General features: G+C 38.7%; 1 protein-coding gene across 1 annotated transcript in view; it reads right to left on the bottom strand.

The window, feature by feature from the left end:
- mef2d (myocyte enhancer factor 2d) overlaps positions 1-17,724 on the bottom strand; it is a 67,101-nt gene extending 49,377 nt beyond the window's left edge. The window contains exons 1-2 of the mRNA XM_016662100.1: positions 17,544-17,724; positions 11,172-11,416 (exon numbers count right to left, since the gene is read on the bottom strand). Of these exons, the coding sequence (XP_016517586.1) occupies positions 11,172-11,416; positions 17,544-17,724 (426 nt within the window). The remainder of the gene's footprint in view (positions 1-11,171; positions 11,417-17,543) is intronic.
- Positions 17,725-18,937: the final 1,213 nt, after the last annotated feature.

Raw genomic sequence — 18,937 nt, 5'->3', positions numbered from 1 at the left:
AGCTTGTCTCTCAGTCAGTCAGCCATCTGTTCACCTGTCCCCCGTTTCCCCTTCTGCCCTTCTCTATTGTGTTGCCAGGGTAAGATCCAGCCTGCAGGGCACCAAGCCGCTCTCTGAATGGCTGCGGTTGCACACAAGCCCCGCCCCCATCTCCCGCACTGTCGTCCTCCCTCCCCATCTTCCTTTTCCTCTGGTTCGCTGTCTCGCCCACCCATGCGTCCACTCGCTCGCCCGCCCGCCTGTGCTTGCTTTCTATGAAACATTGTTGCTGATGTCTTCCTTTTTTGTGTTCCTCCTTTTCATGGCTCTCTCACCATCTTTAATGCAACTCTCAGAAAAAAAGTGCAAAGTCTCCCACTTGTGCTTCCATGTTTTCTGTCTGACATATCTCTGCTAAGGATTTCCGTTCAGTTTCTGATGGTCATCATGAGAGCGTTCAAGTCTTCAGATGTGGATTTTTTTTTCCACAAAGAAATCTTGCAGTGTTTTAGGATAACTTATTTAAGGTTGGAGAAAAAGAATAATTAAAATTTCAATATTTAAAACAAAAAGTTGCCCATGGGTTTAAAAAACTGTGCCAAATTGCAGCAGAAGTGGTTTCAACTGGATTGAATTTAACGCTCGGCAGGAGCTGGCACCCTGAACTGAAAATTATATTGCTTCATCTTCTCTTCTTTTGCTTCGTCAACTAAATGCTCTTTGGCATGCTATCAAGGACTGCACACTTACTCACACTCAAAAGGTGCCATCAGCTTGTTGCATGCTTTAGAGAGGCTCTTTTTATTAGAGCAGTTTGAAATTTGAAATACAAATTTGATACGTTGTGTTTACGTTTAGCTGGACATGTTGGCAAAAAATGTCAGTTTTTGAAAGGCACTCCAGGTGAGAAATAAAGAAAATACCAAAAATAAAGACCTTCTTAGAATTTTAAGCAATGTTTACTGCAGAATCTGAGATTTACCTTTCTGTGTTTCTACAGATTTTAACAATCTAGAGCAGAACTATTTGAGTTGGATAGCAAGTAAAGTTCCTGCTGTCTTTTTCAGGTCAAGGATGTCATGTAATGACAGAAACAAGTCACCCACACTCTCACAGAGTCCCCTCCAGTCACTCATTTGGGACATCATGTCCAAAGTCTCAGGAATGGAATGTCTGCTAGGATATTTAGATGTTGTGTTCTATACCTCAGCTGCTATTATTTTTCAAGGCACTAACCTGCCAAGCTTAGACAAAAAAAAATAAACATTTTAAGAAGGAAAAGCACAAAGTTATTAATTCACAAAACACACAAGTTCATAAAAAAGGAAGTTGTTTGATTTGCTTGTTTTGATTTGGGATGAGCACATAAAATACCTTCACTAAATAAGTGGTGACCACCTATATGTTCTTTCTGCTGCATGAAACAGTAAAATAAATAAGCAAAGTGGAGTCTTTTTTTTTTACTTCAGTCATCAAATAAGCATTTGGAATAGATAAAACTGCTGTTTCATCTAGAGAGACACCAGGACTTCCCATCCAGAGAAAAATAGCTGAAAACGCATTAAATGCAATAAATAGCTGAAAAAGCATTAAATGCAATATTGACTTCCATATAAACAATAGTGAATGATCATCAACAATATCAATGGCAACTTTATTGGTGAATACAGTGGTAAAATGATCAGTTTCAATATATCCTCACTTTCCTCAGGCCTGTCTTAAATTTCCCAAAAATATTACAAAGATTCCTTTGCAATATCACTAATCCACACATTTATACTGCAGTGATTTGCAATATATTATGTGAGATTTGAGCATCTAATGACTATTTATCTATATAATTCATGACATATTACTTTTTTTCTGAAATGAAAACAAGAAGGTACAAAAGGGTAATAACTTGGTACAAATTAGCTTACAGCTGAATAAAAAAATTCTAAGGTTTTCTGAAATAATTACATATCTTTGAACACAACAACAACTGGGCATAAAATAGGATTTATTTGTATTTATCTTTTTCAACACCTTCATACTTCACCTCTTCTGTAACAGCCTCTACCCTGTCTGTGCTAACTGGAATAATTTAGGTGGGACATATTTGTGTCTCTGCTTTCACTGACCCCCAGGAGGCCTCAGACAACTTGCTTGGTAACAGAGGAAGTAGACCATGCGTGTCGTCCTGCTCAGCAACAAAAGGTCACTCAACCAAAGCCCTAAACATCTCTGGGCTGATTGGTGCATGCTGGCCTATAACAGTGAAGGTAGAACAACAAGGGAGAGAGGGAGTGATTTTGGAAAACAAAATGGTGTGAAACATTTATTTCCTTTAGCGAGAATGCATTAATCAGTCAGAAACTTTACATTAAGCTCTACAGTATGGAGTCTTAGTTCATTATAGTTCTGCTAGTTACTCATCAGAAATACTCCATCTCGGAGTATTCTGCATATTGAGTACAAGGGCATAGACATTGTTAGCCATCTCTGTGTCTTCCTCAGCCGTCACATAAAACTGAAAAGCAACAACAGAAAATATCTTCCAATTATCTAATTTTGGTCCATATTACATCACAGCATCACAAAGTTGCTGCAGATTTGTCTGCTTCACATTAATGATGTGAATCTCCTTCACCTCAAGCCAAAGGTGCATTACTCTATTGAGATCAGGTCACTGTGGAGTTAAAGGAACCAATTTCACCAAAAATCTAACATTTGCTTTGGTTGAGTGTCCTTTTGTTGCTGAGATGGAAACACATTTACTGAATAAGTTCTCATGTAGCGAACATTTACCTCACATGACCAATCAGTTGTTTCCATTATCGACATGCATTAGAATTACATTTCTTTCTCTCTGTGTCCTGACAGCATGTAACATCTCCAATAGTAGTTGTTGACAGAACAGAACCATTATAACTTGCTTGATAGAAACATATTCTTGAAAACTTCTCCAGTTTTATGAGATGTGTGGCCATGCATAAAGTCAACATCTGATGAAATTACACTCTGTATAGACTGACTGACTGACTCCTAACCAGAAGATGTAAACACAAGATTCATGTTCTTTTTTTTTCTCTGACACTTTTAAAAGCTTGCCCAAAATTTGCATAACATAGTTGCTCATGCCACACTCCAAGTCAGATCAATTTATTTTCCCATCTATTCTGATGCTCAGTTTAGACTTCAGAAAATCTCATTCACCACATCTAAATACTTAAATACATTGAGTTGCAGCCATTTAATATACTGATTTGATATTTATTTCAAATGCAATTGGATACACTTTATAGTATTCCTGATAAATGGCCAGTAGGTGTACAGCATAACATTTACTTTTAAATATCAGTCTTACTTCTTGTTATAAGTCTCAGACCACTGAATGACTAACAGAACAGAGTTTTTGATTGAAATCATAATTAAATGATTTAGAAGTCATAATGAAAAGAATTGGTTATAGGTGCCAGTTGAAAGTGACCCCTGACTTGTGAGGACCTGCAGGTTATTCAAAGATGGGTTTTAGCTGGAAGACCTCCAAGACTGAGTGACAAAGGAGGATAATCTGAGGAGCACTTCCAGATCAACAAAGTCTTAACCTGTGATCTGTTGAGGAGACAATCAATAACATGATCCAAAACTAAAAACCCATTTTCTAGGTTTGGGATCCTAAATTTATTGTGGCACAAAGAAGAATATAGTGATACTTAGGGAAGTGAGGAATGTGGTATTTTGAGATAACTGAGGCTCTTGGGCTAACCAAAGTCTTTAGGTCCTGCAGCAAATCTCATTGGTGAGATCTGCCTCGCTTGAGCTGCTTAAAGGAAAAAAAAAAGGCATCCATCCTCCTCCTCCGACGCGCATCCTTGCTTTCTCCACTCGGCTATTCATCGCCACTCTTTCAGCCTTTCGTCCGCTCGTGTTCCCTCTGTCTCGAGCTCTCTTCCTTTCTTTGCCCTGATTGGGATCTGCAGTCAGACGGATTAATACATTCTGACAGTAGAGCCAGGCTGCCCACACACACACAGTACAAGCAGCACGTGCGTTTTAGAGAGGCTCTGTGTGCATATGCATTGCCTCTTAAGCTTGCACCATAGAGAAGGGATGTCTACCGATACGATGCACACTGAGACAATACTTGCTCACACACACACACACACAGACAAAAAAACAAAACAAAAACAAAAACAAAAAATCATCAATGTAAAATAAAGTGCTCCTAATAATTCAGGGACAAGCAGCGTGACGTGCAGCCAGTGCCCACAAGTGTGTAACTGTGTGCACGTAAGACTGAGTGCCTGTTCCTGCATGACTACATCCACACTTCATAATTTATACTCAAAAGCACTTGCTCAAAGAGATTCACAGAGGCAGAGCAGCAAATGGGCACACTTTGTGACTACCCAATTATCCCCTCTCTCTTCTCCTTCTTCCTCTTCCTCTTTTCTCTGTCACTTGGTATGTCTCAGCTTGCTCTTCGACCGCTGATGTTAAACCAAGTGCAAGTGGAGATAATCTTTAATGATTATTGTATAATTCAGCCATTCTTTCACATCGGCTGTTCTGGTCTAATAAGTTTTCCTGACAGCCCCAACACTGAATAAATGCAATTATGGTTACAGCACCCTGATGCAAAATAGGCTTCCTTAGGAGAAAAATGAGAATAATGATCATTATCAAAATTCACAGCTGTAGGGAGGAAGACAAAGTACTGGAATCGCTTGTTGACTCTGTAGTACTTTAGTACACAGAGGATTTCATGGATGACTGCAGGGTCCCTGGTCCCCTGGTAGCAAAACAAGCTCAGCTCACCAACCCGCCACCATCATGCTTGGAAGCTGGAATGAGACGTTTGTTCTAACATCCAGTATTTTATTTTATTTTTTTCATCATGGCTGAACTGCTCTACTTTGGCCTAGTCAGTATAAAGGTTAATTGAATATTCAATATTCCCAACATGGCATAGTGGATTAATTTCCTTCAAATTGCACAATCATGAGCTTTAAGTTTTGAAGTGGTAATTGAAATATATGGAGTCTGAAATATCATAAGGTGACTCTTGCAGTGGAATCTGCCTTAAATGTTTTCAATTTAATAATATTTCTGTAAAATGATTTCAAACTGTTTGGTAACACTGCTGCAGTAAAAAGAAGAAATGCAGTTTTTAAACTCTAGAGTTTTACATAGTTTGTACATGTCTATGGTTGTGTGATGTGCTTGGTTTCAAAAAAATGTATCTGTCCCACTACAGTTCCATCCATCGTTTTAATCTGTTTAGAATATGCAGCAGTGCAAACGGTACCATCTCCAGTGGTCAATAGATAGAAGACATGGGGTCAACAGGGAAAATCACTACTTCGATTGTTATCTGAATCTTTTTTTGCTAAGTTATGGTAAAAACATAAAAGCCAGATCATTAACAAATTAAAACCATAAAACCATCAGGGGTAGTACTACTTTTTTATTATGGTTTTTACCATAACTGTATCCCTAAATGGTAACTAACCTCCAAAGCATTTTTGCATACAAGCTGGATAAATGAGCCCTTAAAGGAGCCATCTTTTGTGACTGTGCAAATTGTGCCATTTTTGTGTAAGCTTGTTTAATTCTTGAGTATTTGACCTACAGTGGCTCTTAGTGCTGCCCTCTTTGGGTTGAAAAGTGACTACCGCAGTTGAATTTTTCTGTTGGTTACAAACATTGTTGATATCTACAAAGCAACGCCCTGCTAAGGTATAAAACCATTTCAGACACAAATGTAGCTAGATTTGTCACCAGTTGTTTCTCTGAACGAAAGAAAAAAGTTTCCAGATGGGTCTACAAACGTTTCTAAATATAGCATCAAAGTCGCTGAGTTGGCAACAGTGTTTTCCTTCGTCCTGAAAACAGTTGACTAGTTAATAAACCACATTTGAGCAGCAAAACCTGGATGATAGTTTCCCTCCTAACTCCTAGGACTGCTGTAAAGGAAACTTACTTTTCTTTCCCAACGGCAGATGTTTTTTTTGGTTTTTTTTTTTCACTTTTACTAAGAATTTCTGGTCAAGATAATGAAACTGAAAAGTAAGTAGACTCTTCTGTTATTACATATGATGTAAATGTTAAACCTACTCATGAATACTTTTGGTAAATTTGTTAATGCAACACACTTTTCTGTCTGGAAAGAAAAAAAATGAAAAAAAGGAAACGGAGCCATCCTTTGTCAAGACCCAACATATGCTCCCAACATTATTATTACGTAGGCATCAAAAAATTAATATATCTTCTTCCTCTGTGCCTTAGAGCGCCATTGTTGTTTCAAAAATATTAATAACACCTTGGTGAACCAGTGGGTGAAATGTTTGCTCCTTACAATGAACCGACTGACTGCAGGGTTTTCTAACTCTTATTTGAAACAGTCCTCTGTCGGTATAAATATGAAATAATTTGTCATAAAACATCTATTTTTAAATATATTTTATTTATTTTAAGTAGTACTTCTTAAATCTTTACAACAGTTTAAATCTTCAGCTAGTGGTATATAAAAAGAAAAAAAAAATCCAAGATTTTAGGTGGAAAGAGAAAAAAAAAAAAAGCAGAGGGGACAAAAGGGACACCTGGATGAAAAAGAGGTCGAAGCCGGCGCACATCTGGTGAAGGAGACAATTGAGGACAAATACTGAGGAGTGATTTTAAATGCCTCCTGGGCTACAGAGAGAAAGGGTGAGGTAGCGGAGCGGGGGAGAATAAAAGCCGGGACGGGAGAGAAACATCCATGAGGGACGCACACGCGTACACAACAGAGAGCCTCACCGAGACTGAATATTGTATGAGGCGTTCTCATGGGCCACTGCAGAGCGTGCGAGCAGAGAGGGAGAGGTGGACGTATTTGCGGTCACACACACATTAATGAAAACACACACGTAAAGAAAGAGACGGGGCGACACACTTGGAAACACCAACACATGTACGCACACAAACAGAACCAGTGGAGCTTGAGCTGATGTGGCCCAGAGCTGCCCAACGCCCTGCCACGATACAAACACACACATACACACACATGCATGCATACACTTAAGAGCCATCTGCAGTTGGAGATACTGCCTACAGAAAGACTTCACTGCTGACACTCTGAGACAGGCAGAAAGAGAAGGACAGGAAAAAGGGAGAAATTGTCGTGACCGAGTGAATCAGGAGATTTGGAAGGGAGGGAGGGAGGAGGGCAGGAAGAAGGGAGAAAGAAAGACAGGAAGTGACAGACAGAGATGTAGAAGGAAAAAATGTCGCCCCAAACTATGGCACCTAAGTTTTACCTTCAACCCACTCAAAGGTAAAAGTGCTTCGCTAACACTTTACATGAGGTTTCAGCAGTTTTTGCAGGGAAGCTCTCATTGGATGACTTTCCCCTTGGATGCATTTCGTTTCACCCTTAAAACTGTCCAATAACATGTACGTTTTAACAATGGGGAAAAAAAAAACAACTAAACTGTATGTGACTTCTATAGATAAGCTGATAATTTCTCAGCATGAATCAAAGAATCTGAAATATTTCAGGTATTTTTCTTCCAACAAGAAAAAAGTCTTTAAAAAAATAAGGACAGTCTTTTTAGATCTTATAGTCTGAAACACATCGTGATGTGCACAAAAGAGATTTGTTGGTCAATCTCTCCAGCAGTGAATGGATGATGGATGTGTAGCAGATGCCAGCCTACCCAAAAAACTCTCTCATTCATAACAACACAAACTTTCTCACACCAAGCCATCAAATGACAGATTATTTGCTTTTCACTTTATCAATTTTACGCTTTGGTACTTCATGTGGTCTGAAAGGATGTGATCTGTAAAGAGGGTTTGGAACTGGCACATAGTACTAAACAGTCATTAAAACAAAAATGAACAAAGCCAGAGAAAACTGTGGTTTCTCTGTTTTCTTTCTTTTTAATAAAGTGTCAGAGAAATGATCAAATATTTCACACCCTCGATATACCTTGACATTGGTAATGGACCAATGTCTACGTGGATTTCCCAACTTTAGTTAATAAAAGAAGAAATAATGTGCTGAAGTGCTAAGAAATCCATTTCAAAGCTGGAGGAGTTCTATTAAAAGTTTTAACATCTTAACTACTTTAAAACATTCTCAGCAGTAGAACCTGGCTATCAGTGGTTAATGAAACACCTTCACCACATAACTACACACAGTGCCTTTACACAGCACTAAGATAATTGGCTAAGTTTAACACCTAAATGTACTCTATTGATACAGGACATTAAACATTTGTGGGAAGTAAAAGGTTAAAACTGAATTTACTTTATGTTAGATTGTCTGGAAGGTTTGTGCAGATTGTAATTTGGCAGGTTACAGTGGATGAAATCAGCAGGGAACCGTTCCTACTCCAATATTCCTGTTCTCACTTTCCATCATTGCCAGCACAAGCTTTCATTCCAAAATGGTGAGGCCAGTTTGAATAAATTAAAGACTGGGAATGTGAAGCCGAACCATCTCAGGTCATGTCAGCACACCACTAAAAAAAGCCAAATAAAATCTGTTTATGAGCGAGTAAGCTTGCTGGTCTGCTTGTGTGCATTTTTTGCGGAATGTGACTTTAACTGGAGCAGCCTTTGTTACTTGCTGCTGATACTGTTTGCGGATGACTGAAAGTCCTACGGCAATGTGCGTCAAAAACAAGTGGGAAAATATTCAAAGGCGAGGCGGATGTAGCTTTAAGTCACGGCTCCATAGGAAGCATAAGTGCAACGCAGCAGTGCACACGGCCCGATGAATCATACCTAGCCGTCTCGTGTTGAATTCATGAGAGGGTCATTATGTATGAAAAGGGTCAGCTAAGCATGTGAATGCGCTCCGTGTTCCCTCGATGAGCTCCAGCAAAGCACAGCAAAATAAAAAATAAAAAATATTTAGTTCAGTGATTGACCTCAACACTGTCTGCCCTGACCTAATCCATCATCTCTCTTCTGTAAATGAAAAGCTATTTTTCAGCCATCACTGACAGATTCTTGTTTATGTGGTGGCCATTTTGTGCTGAGGTGGTTTTCAATTGCTTCCAAATATTTTTCCGTCTTTGGCGTTTTGCCCAAGTTTCTCCCTGAGAGATCTCAGGCTAACAATGCAAGTAAAACCACAGAAAGTGATGAGAACCAAAACAGCCTTTAACCTCACCATGAAAGATTGAGGTCAACAAGTCAGACATAAATTTAACTAAAGAATCAGGAAAAGCATCAGATGAACACTAACATTTATTCTAGGATCGCCACTCATGGTGGCTGGATGTTGGAGTAGATCTGTTATATTAGTTCTGATTTGTTCTTTTTGTAGACTTTTGTTCATAATTATCTTGGTTGAGCCATCACCTTTTTGAACAATTATTCCCTCTGGTTTTGGATGTTGTGCAGCTGGAAGGATGTTTGTTCTTACTTTTTTACTTTTGGAATACGGTATGGCATCAAGGTATTGTTTTTGCAACCAGGAAAGCTGATTATTATTTTAAAGCTCAAACAATACCTGAACTATGACCTTAAATCCCAGAGAAGTGTAAAATAAGGCTCCATGGATGCATAGCGGAACCAAAGATCAGAGAGAGAATGAGGAAGTTCAAAGAATCTCTTCCATCAATCACAATGAGAAAGGATTATTTCCCCGACTCCAACGTCTCTGACCATGCGGCCAGACAAAGATTTAAGACTCCCACATACTTCATCTGAAACTGAACAGTTCCCCTCTCTCCAGTGGAGTAGTTGAAGAGAAATGTCAACACTGCACTCCAAGTGCATTTCTGTATAAAACTCAACAACAAACTTCTGACCAATCACATGATGCTTTGCGCAGATTTCCGTCAAAAAAGACAATTTTTGTAGCATGTCACCATCAATGAGGGCCGATTTTGGCATGAAGCATGTGGGAACCTTTAAAGAAATGCAGTAAAAGCAAGTGAGGCTGATTAGCAATGCTTGCCAACAACTGGTGGTGTGATCAAGGACAAGTAATATCGTCTTTGCTGCACAATGTTTGAGCAACAGTATCTTCAGTCAGAGGAATATTCAGATTTGTTGCAAGCCTGACTGCTACCAGAGACCTTTTCTGCCCACAGAACAACTCTTTAGAGACACTTGGATGTTATGAGTTACAGCAACACTTAAAATCCCTCTGGGACAAATAAAGTATTTTCAATTGGATAAAAGTAGTAGTAATAAAAACCTAGTTGTTTTACATTTTGGCTTTAGGTGGGTTTCTCAGTGGAGTTGCTGAACTTTGAGCAGAGTAAGTCTAACAATTCCCCCTGCTTGTTGATGTTGAGATAATGTTTGTACCCTCTGGCTCCAGCCCAAAGAGTGATTCAAATCTTCCAATGCAGCTCTTGGCTTAAATATAAGTTTGTGTGAAAAAAGAGAAGAAGAAGCCTGTCCTTTTTCTGTTTAGTTTTTTGTTTTAAAGCTGTGGATTGAAAGGTGAGCTTAATACTATCCTGGTCCAAAGGCAATAATAATAATAATAATGGTAAACATGAACCCACCCGGCCTTAATAAGCTGTTCATGGCTTAATTATGTCTAAATGTCGGCCTGGAGAGGGCTGAATTAGATTAGTTATGTATAAATCTTAATGATCCCACTTGAGAATAAACACAGAGAAAAATACTGGTAAAACACATAAGCAAAAAATTATTTTCCAGCATTCATATACAAATAAGACTGTGCATCAATAAATACGAGCCTCAATTCAAACATCAACAAGGAGCAAAACAAGTCAGACCTTCTGACATTACAAATATTTGTGATGGAAAAGCTGCTTCTCTGAGCTGCTCGCCAACTTCTTAAAAAGATCTTCAAAGTTTTAAAAGTATAAAGTTGGTTTATAACAAATAAGTAAAGCAAACAACTAAAATAAGGGTTAAAATTCCTGTTGATATGACCAACAAAATTGAAACAATGCCGATTTTCAGGCTTTTTAAAACATGAATGAGGACAGAAAGCTGAAAAAGCATGATGAGAGACTGTTATGTTTTAATGGAGGATTTAATAACTATCTAAACAGGTAAGTAAACAGTAAATCACATGGATACACTGCACTGAAATCTGTTTGGTTCAAGGGAGACTGCAATAAATGTGAAAGTGGTCTTGTAAAAGGAAGCGTCCAATAAAAGAGATTCAGAAACAAAGTGTGTGCAGTTATGAAACCCACTACCTGCTCCCTTGTGTTCCCACGTTTTACCTCGATAATGTCGGCATTGGTCCGGCTCTCGTGTGGCTCGTTGTACTCTGTGTACTTGAGCAGGACCTTGTCCATGTCGGTGCTGGCGTACTGAAACAGCTTGTTCGAGTGGTTGAAGATGATGAGAGCGATCTCGCAGTCGCACAGGACACTCAACTCGTACGCCTTCTTCATCAAACCGAACTTCCGTTTGGTGAATGTCACCTGGTGGAGGAAAATAAAAGGAAAAGAAAGTGAAAATGAAGCTATTTAATACAACATACAACAGTTTCATGTTCATAAAAGGAGATTTTAGCTGCAGCCATTTTCTATTTAAAACCAAATAAAATATAACGACGCTAAATCAAACATTTCATTTATTTCTTGTTTTCCTTAAAAGGCCCACTTGGCCCAATCAATCAGTGAAACCACTGAATCCCACCTAAAAGCTCTTGGTGCAGTTACAGAAGAACGGTCAGTGCAGTAAGATCTTAAACTGTTCCATACTGGCTCATTGTTGCAAAGGAAAATTAAGCTCTAGCTCAGAACTTTCTGGTTCGGTTTCTTGTTGTTGTTGGCCAGTAAGTGCCAGAACTCTCCACATTAACCGTTTTTACTACCTCAGGGCACTGAGGTGATGCTGGAAGAAAGTCAATTCTGTCTTCTGTGGAACCATCTCTGAGCTGATTTGGTCATATGTTCATGGATCAATACCTCATTAAAACCTAATAATAAAACTTGTTTTAATTTTAAGCTACCTGATTGTTATTTTTAATAGTATTTTAAAGGCGTGATGATGCACTTCACAAAGTGTTTAGGGCCTTTGTGAAAAAAGCCACAACTGGCCCATAAAATCATAGATTCTCCACTATACATAATAATCAGCATAAAATGTTCCTCTTTGCTGTAGATCTCCAGCAGTGAGCTTGAGGAATATTTATTATTTTACCTCCCCCACCATCCTCTTCACTCTGCAGGGTGGCAAAATAAACACTGATCCTCATCCAGTCTGCTTTTTACAGTTTCAGATGTTCAAAAAATAAATAAATAAATAAATTACTACTCTTACTGAGGATGTTTCAGTGAGACACTTTTTTATCCATGGCCTGACTTACAGTTTTAATATCAACCCACACAACTACTCTACTTGTATGTCAAGTACCCTTTTCATGTGTTTCCCATTTTGAGAAGTTGCCAAGCCCTCACATTCTTTAAAAAAAACTCTTAGTATGGGCTAATTTTCATTGTAAAATAAATGTTACCAAATAAGGTTGAATTTTCTTAAAAATATATAGTCTTTAAATATGTGAAATATATTTTGAGGACAGGTAAGTTTGGCAATAAGTGTGAAGGTTATGAAATATTTGAACCCTTAAGTGGCTAAGTTTTTTTGCAGTAATATAAAAAACATGTTTTTGCAGACAAAAAGATGTTAAAAAACCTAGAACTTGTTAATGTGAATATAATACATGGAATACACAGCTTTTGGTATTTAGTTTCCAAATTAGGGGAATTAAGCATAATTGAGTTAGATAATAGTAAAATGTTTCCTTTGTATGTGTAGAATCAATATTAACCCTCTTTGGTGGGATACACATACCACCTTGACTGCATTTTGACAGTTTGAGGCAAATTCACAACAATAGTCCAAAAAGGATTAAAACTGAATGTGTGGGGAAATATTTTAAATGATCCAAATGTGACATCTTACAAAAGGTCTTTGAAGTCATCCTAGTGGTTTGTTGGTCTTTGTCTCCAGGGGGAAAGGTTTAGGTGTGAGGACAAAAAAAAAAAAAAAAAGATTTTACATTATGTTTTTACGCTAAAACAATAAGGGACATATTAAAATACAATTATGTCATGTTATCGCATCAACGTTGACATGTAATGAGAAAAACTGAAAACCTGATGCCAAGGTGATCAAACAAGTAGCAGACAGACAGAATGCCAGCAATGTCTACTATCCAGGCATTTTTAGGCCTCATCACGGATCTGTGTGTAGTAATAGGTTTCAGTTGTATGACCTCAAAGCATCCCTCTGTTTTGGCCAAAATACACAAAAAAAAAAACAACAACTTTTTATCCAAAATGCAGAGTTTTTTTACCCTGAGGCTGATATTCATATCATCTTAAACCAGAGCTGCTCAAAAGAGTTCATCTTCACTAAAACAATAATCAAGACTCCAATCACCGTTTCATCACTATGCAGGTACACAGTGTGGGAAATGTACAGGATTGAGACATTTAATTAATGGGAAAGACAGGCTCTTTTTTTCATGTCCTCAGTTTTTACTTGCACACACAGTGGCTTTCACTTCCCGTCACATTCACCCTCCCCGTCATTTTCACACTCTGTTATGCTCTTTTCCATGCTCTCTTTCTATGTCACACATGCTCTCATGCCTTCTTTTCCACACTCTCCTTCTGTCACACATTATTCCTCTCTTTCAAGCAGAAACACACACACACAGACTTTCTCTTCCACAAGCCCCCTCAGTTGTGAACATGCCGAACAGAACTGGAAGTGTTGCTGAAGCACAGGGTCCCTTGTTGTCTGCTGATTGGCTTTGGAAGTGCTTCTCTGCTTTAACCAACTGGTATTTACAATCCGGGGAGATTTGGCTTTGTTTGGATTAAACACGCAGGATTGCACAAAAACAAACACACTGAGTAAAAAGATTAGCAAGAGGGAAAAAGGCTTCAGGTATGGCTACAGTTTTATGCTGTTTGATGTGAGGAAAATCAGAGTGAAAGTAAAATCTGTCCACAGATGGAGTAAAACAGGACAGGGAAGTTTTCAAAGACGCAGCATGTTCAGGCCACACCCACAGGTGACATAATATTTTCCATCAGACATAAAAGTCAAAAACAAGTTGTGACGTCTCTGCCTGAGGTTACGACCTGAAAAGCAGGAGGTTAACAAGTTGGGCTTGAAACATTTGTTTTCTGGGAACCAAATTTAACATAAATCTCTAGTTTTTGTATGAGGGAAGCTACTTCCAGGATTTTTTTTTTTTTTTAATAAACCTATGATTTTATATTAATTCTTCAACAATTTATCCATGACATGGTGGCCGTTTCATTCTGAATAATTTGGGGTAAAAATATAATTATTATAATCTTCTCTTTCAAGCAGTATCCAACTTTACAGTTACATACTTGTTACTTACTGATAAACTAGTGAACCTTTTGATGCTTCATCGTTAAAAAATACTAACATCCATCTTCTCCACCCTTTGGGCTCATTATCTGCGCCATAGAAAAGAATGGTGCTCCTGGATTGGCTGCTTTATAAAAAGCCAGTCAATAGCACACCTGTATTTTCTTTCAAATATTTTAGAAGTTGCTTTAAAAAGAAAACTGAACATGTGTCAATTTTTTCAAAAACATTTTGGTGTCATATTCAACAGAAAAATCTGCAAATACTGACCCATGAATTTACAAGGGTTCATCTAATTACTTCCTGGTGAACATGTTAGGAAAACATAATTTCACAATTAGTTAGCATTTTGGATAATAGTAAAGGGTTAGTTGGTTCATGTTAGATTGACTATTAATTACTAATGAGCAAATAAACCTTGTTAGGAAATCCTTTTCATCATCAGTTAATTACTGTCTCTTGATATTCTTGACCTTTACAGTTTAAAAGCCTCATTATTAGTGATTAATAATGATTCCTTCATTTGTAGTTAGTTAACTATTACCTAATTTTAAGTACAAAAAAGTGGGAGGAGACGGTTAATTGGCTTTAGATAAACTAAGAACAGATTTTCAGTTAGGTAACAATATCATTAGATTCATTATGAAAATGCATTTTTCTGTGGAGAACTGTTGCATTACAAGAAGGTTGTGGTTTGAATCTTGGCCTTGGACGGATGTTTCTGTGGCTTTTAGTAGAAAGTGTTCATGTTTTTTGTAACAGTTTTAACAAGATAAAAAAAAAATACTTCTCTCACTTCCATTTTGCAATTATTTTGTGTTCTTTAGTTTCCAACAGTGAAAGTTCCTCCTTCTCTTAAAGAAGGCCTGAACAACAGATCTTTAAAAGTCTGATCAGAAGCCAAAGTACTTATTCAAGAAGTATCAATGCATGACGTGTCACTGTGTTTGGGTAGCAGCTTTAACAATGACAGAAACAGCTATTAAATAGTTATCATTCTGATGTTTGCCATCACCAATAGACTCCAAGGCCAGTGAGGTCCTTTCTTCCACTGCACCACAGTTACAGCACTAAATGAACCACTATGGTGACATCAGTCTGCCTGCACCGACACACACTGCCATCCTGGAACAATAGTTCTGAAGTGAAACTGTAATTGAAATTAATTGAATATGGAGAGAAAGAAGAAAAGTGCAAACAAGATATGATCACTGAGGATGAGAGAAGCCATGTGAGACCTTCAGTCTCTCCATCTTCCTCCCCCTGTGATCCCTCCATCCCTCCGTCTCGTGCTCCTTCCTGCCTCAGCACCTGACATGTTTAAGCCGCTTGTCTCTTTTGCTCCTCTTATTTCCTCGCCCTCGTTTTCTCTTCCTCTCCTCTGTCAGTATTTTCCACATCCTCTGCACCCACCCTCCTTTTCGTGTTAGCTCACTCATTGCTTCCTGCTGCCACAAATCAAATTATATCGGGGTCGTATCCACGGGCAACCGACTCTCTCCTCCCGTCTGCCCCACTCATTTCCCACCTCATCACACATTGCTACCATCATCTTACCTCTCTCGCCCCCCTACTGTGTCATCTTTATCTTTCTACCCATCTACATATGCCCCCCCTTTCCTCTTCCTTTCTCTCTCTCTTGCTCGCTCGCTCTTACACAGAAGGAGTAGATAAATTATGTGGCGAAGCTGGAAACGAAGGAAATTACGGCTCTGCAGGATGACAAGAATGGCTGGTGATGAAGAGACAAGCCGCCGCAAACAACAACCGCTCCCCTAACAAATTATAAGGTCACCCACCAACATGGAAAACAAACAAAATTAGTCACAACATCCCAGCAAAAGTCCTTGTTTCTCTGTTCACTTTTTCTTCTAGAGGAAAGTGGGCAGGATGGTAGTGACTTTGGGCCTAATCTTCAGTCCTGATGTTCACCACAAAGACTAAACAAGCTGGAGGTAATTGACATTAAGAGCAAAATAGCGAGGTAACCAATAGCAACTGAAGAATAAGACATCAATAGTGAGAAAAGAGAGGAGAGAAAGGGAGGTAGAGGTTTGATGTGTGTGTGTGTGTGTGCGCGCGCGCGGAGTTTGTGTGTCTTGGCGAGGTCTGTGGCTGTGTGGCAGATGGATGAGGAAACCACCACAGACAACCGCAACCTCTCCTCGCTCTTTCCGGCAGCCAAAACCCCGTTTTTTTGTTTGCTCGATCACAGTTCACAGGATTTGGTCTGAACAGTTTAAATAACCTGATGCGTTTGACCACAGACTGTTTCATTTTCCTAATACATTTCACTAAAGGTTCACAAAATACTAAGATGTTGACCTTTTCACTGTAAAGTTCTAGTAAGTCTTTTTTTTTTTTTTTTTGCATTTTAGATTACATTTTAAGATAGTCTTTAAATTATTGACTGAATGCACAGTAACTTGTACAAGTATTCATATACTTAAACATTTGCATTTTACAAATTATGTACAAATATGCATTTTATAATAATTGAACCAAAACCTTGGATTTTATTTGATAGACAACACTAAATCAGAACAAGTGGAAAGATAATGGAAGACAAAAAATGGAGTGTATTTGAATCAATAATTTGGGGTTTGTTGTTAACATCTTTGGACATATAAGGATTGGCAACTTTGTCCATTCCTCTTTACAAAATAACTTAAGTTCAGTTAGACTGGAAGGAGAATGTCTGTGTTGGATTTAGATCTGGACTTTGACTGAACCACTCCAACACATGGGTATCCTTTAAACTAAACCATTCGAATGTAGCCTAGGGTTCTTGTCATCCTGGAAAGTGAACGTCAGTTCCAGTCAAATCCCCTGCAATTCTTCCAGGCTACACGGATCACATATGAATACTTTTGGAAAGTCCTAACACAGCACACATGTTAGGACATTTTTTGTGTGNCATAGTGTGTTTCCCTCCCATTATGTCATCCCACTTCCCCACACAGTAGATTTTTTTTCTTCCTGCACATGAAATGCTCGTCTGTCCTAGTTTATTGCAAACTCAACTGATATTTTGTGAAAATTACAGTGCAAACATGGGCAACTTTCCCTTTCTCAGTTTCTGTGTTTTTCTTCCCACTCTTTCTCACAGTTAGCAGTATGTGTGTTTGCGCGCTACATTACAGTACATGCGTATCTTCTGGCTCACACACATGCAAGCACACTCCCTCATGCACTGATCAGCTTGTCTCTCAGTCAGTCAGCCATCTGTTCACCTGTCCCCCGTTTCCCCTTCTGCCCTTCTCTATTGTGTTGCCAGGGTAAGATCCAGCCTGCAGGGCACCAAGCCGCTCTCTGAGTGGCTGCGGTTGCACACAAGCCCCGCCCCCATCTCCCGCACTGTCGCCCTCCCTCCCCGTCTTCCTTTTCCTCTGGTTCGCTGTCTCGCCCACCCATGCGTCCACTCGCTCGCCCGCCCGCCTGTGCTTGCTTTCTATGAAACATTGTTGCTGATGTCTTCCTTTTTTGTGTTCCTCCTTTTCATGGCTCTCTCACCATCTTTAATGCAACTCTCAGAAAAAAAGTGCAAAGTCTCCCACTTGTGCTTCCATGTTTTCTGTCTGACAAATCTCTGCGCAGGATTTCCGTTCAGTTTCTGATGGTCATCATGAGAGCGTTCAAGTCTTCAGATGTGGATTTTTTTTTCCACAAAGAAATCTTGCAGTGTTTTAGGATAACTTATTTAAGGTTAGAGAAAAAGAATAATTAAAATTTCAATATTTAAAACAAAAAGTTGCCCATGGGTCTAAAAAACTGTGCCAAATTGCAGCAGAAGTGGTTTCAACTGGATTGAATTTAACGCTCGGCAGGAGCTGGCACCCTGAACTGAAAATTATATTGCTTCATCTTCTCTTCTTTTGCTTCGTCAACTAAATGCTCTTTGGCATGCAATCAAGGACTGCACACTTACTCACACTCAAAAGGTGCCATCAGCTTGTTGCATGCTTTAGAGAGGCTCTTTTTATTAGAGCAGTTTGAAATTTGAAATACAAATTTGATACGTTGTGTTTACGTTTAGCTGGACATGTTGGCAAAAAATGTCAGTTTTTGAAAGGCACTCCAGGTGAGAAATAAAGAAAATACCAAAAATAAAGAACTTCTCAGAGTTTTAAGCAATGTTTACTGCAGAATCTGAGATTTACCTTTCTGTGTTTCTACAGATTTTAACAATCTAGAGCAGAACTATTTGAGTTGGATAGCAAGTAAAGTTCCTGCTGTCTTTTTCAGGTCAAGGATGTCATGTAATGACAGAAACAAGTCACCCACACTCTCACAGAGTCCCCTCCAGTCACTCATTTGGGACATCATGTCCAAAGTCTCAGGAATGGAATGTCTGCTAGGATATTTAGATGTTGTGTTCTATACCTCAGCTGCTATTATTTTTCAAGGCACTAACCTGCCAAGCTTAGACAAAAAAAAATAAACATTTTAAGAAGGAAAAGCACAAAGTTATTAATTCACAAAACACACAAGTTCATAAAAAAGGAAGTTGTTTGATTTGCTTGTTTTGATTTGGGATGAGCACATAAAATACCTTCACTAAATAAGTGGTGACCACCTATATGTTCTTTCTGCTGCATGAAACAGTAAAATAAATAAGCAAAGTGGA

This window comes from Poecilia formosa, unplaced genomic scaffold, assembly GCF_000485575.1.
Source record: "Poecilia formosa unplaced genomic scaffold, Poecilia_formosa-5.1.2 Scaffold359, whole genome shotgun sequence".
Classification (NCBI taxonomy): Eukaryota; Metazoa; Chordata; class Actinopteri; order Cyprinodontiformes; family Poeciliidae; genus Poecilia; species Poecilia formosa.
The sequence above is the reverse complement of the archived record's forward strand: the minus strand, read 5'-3'. Positions and strand labels throughout refer to the sequence as shown.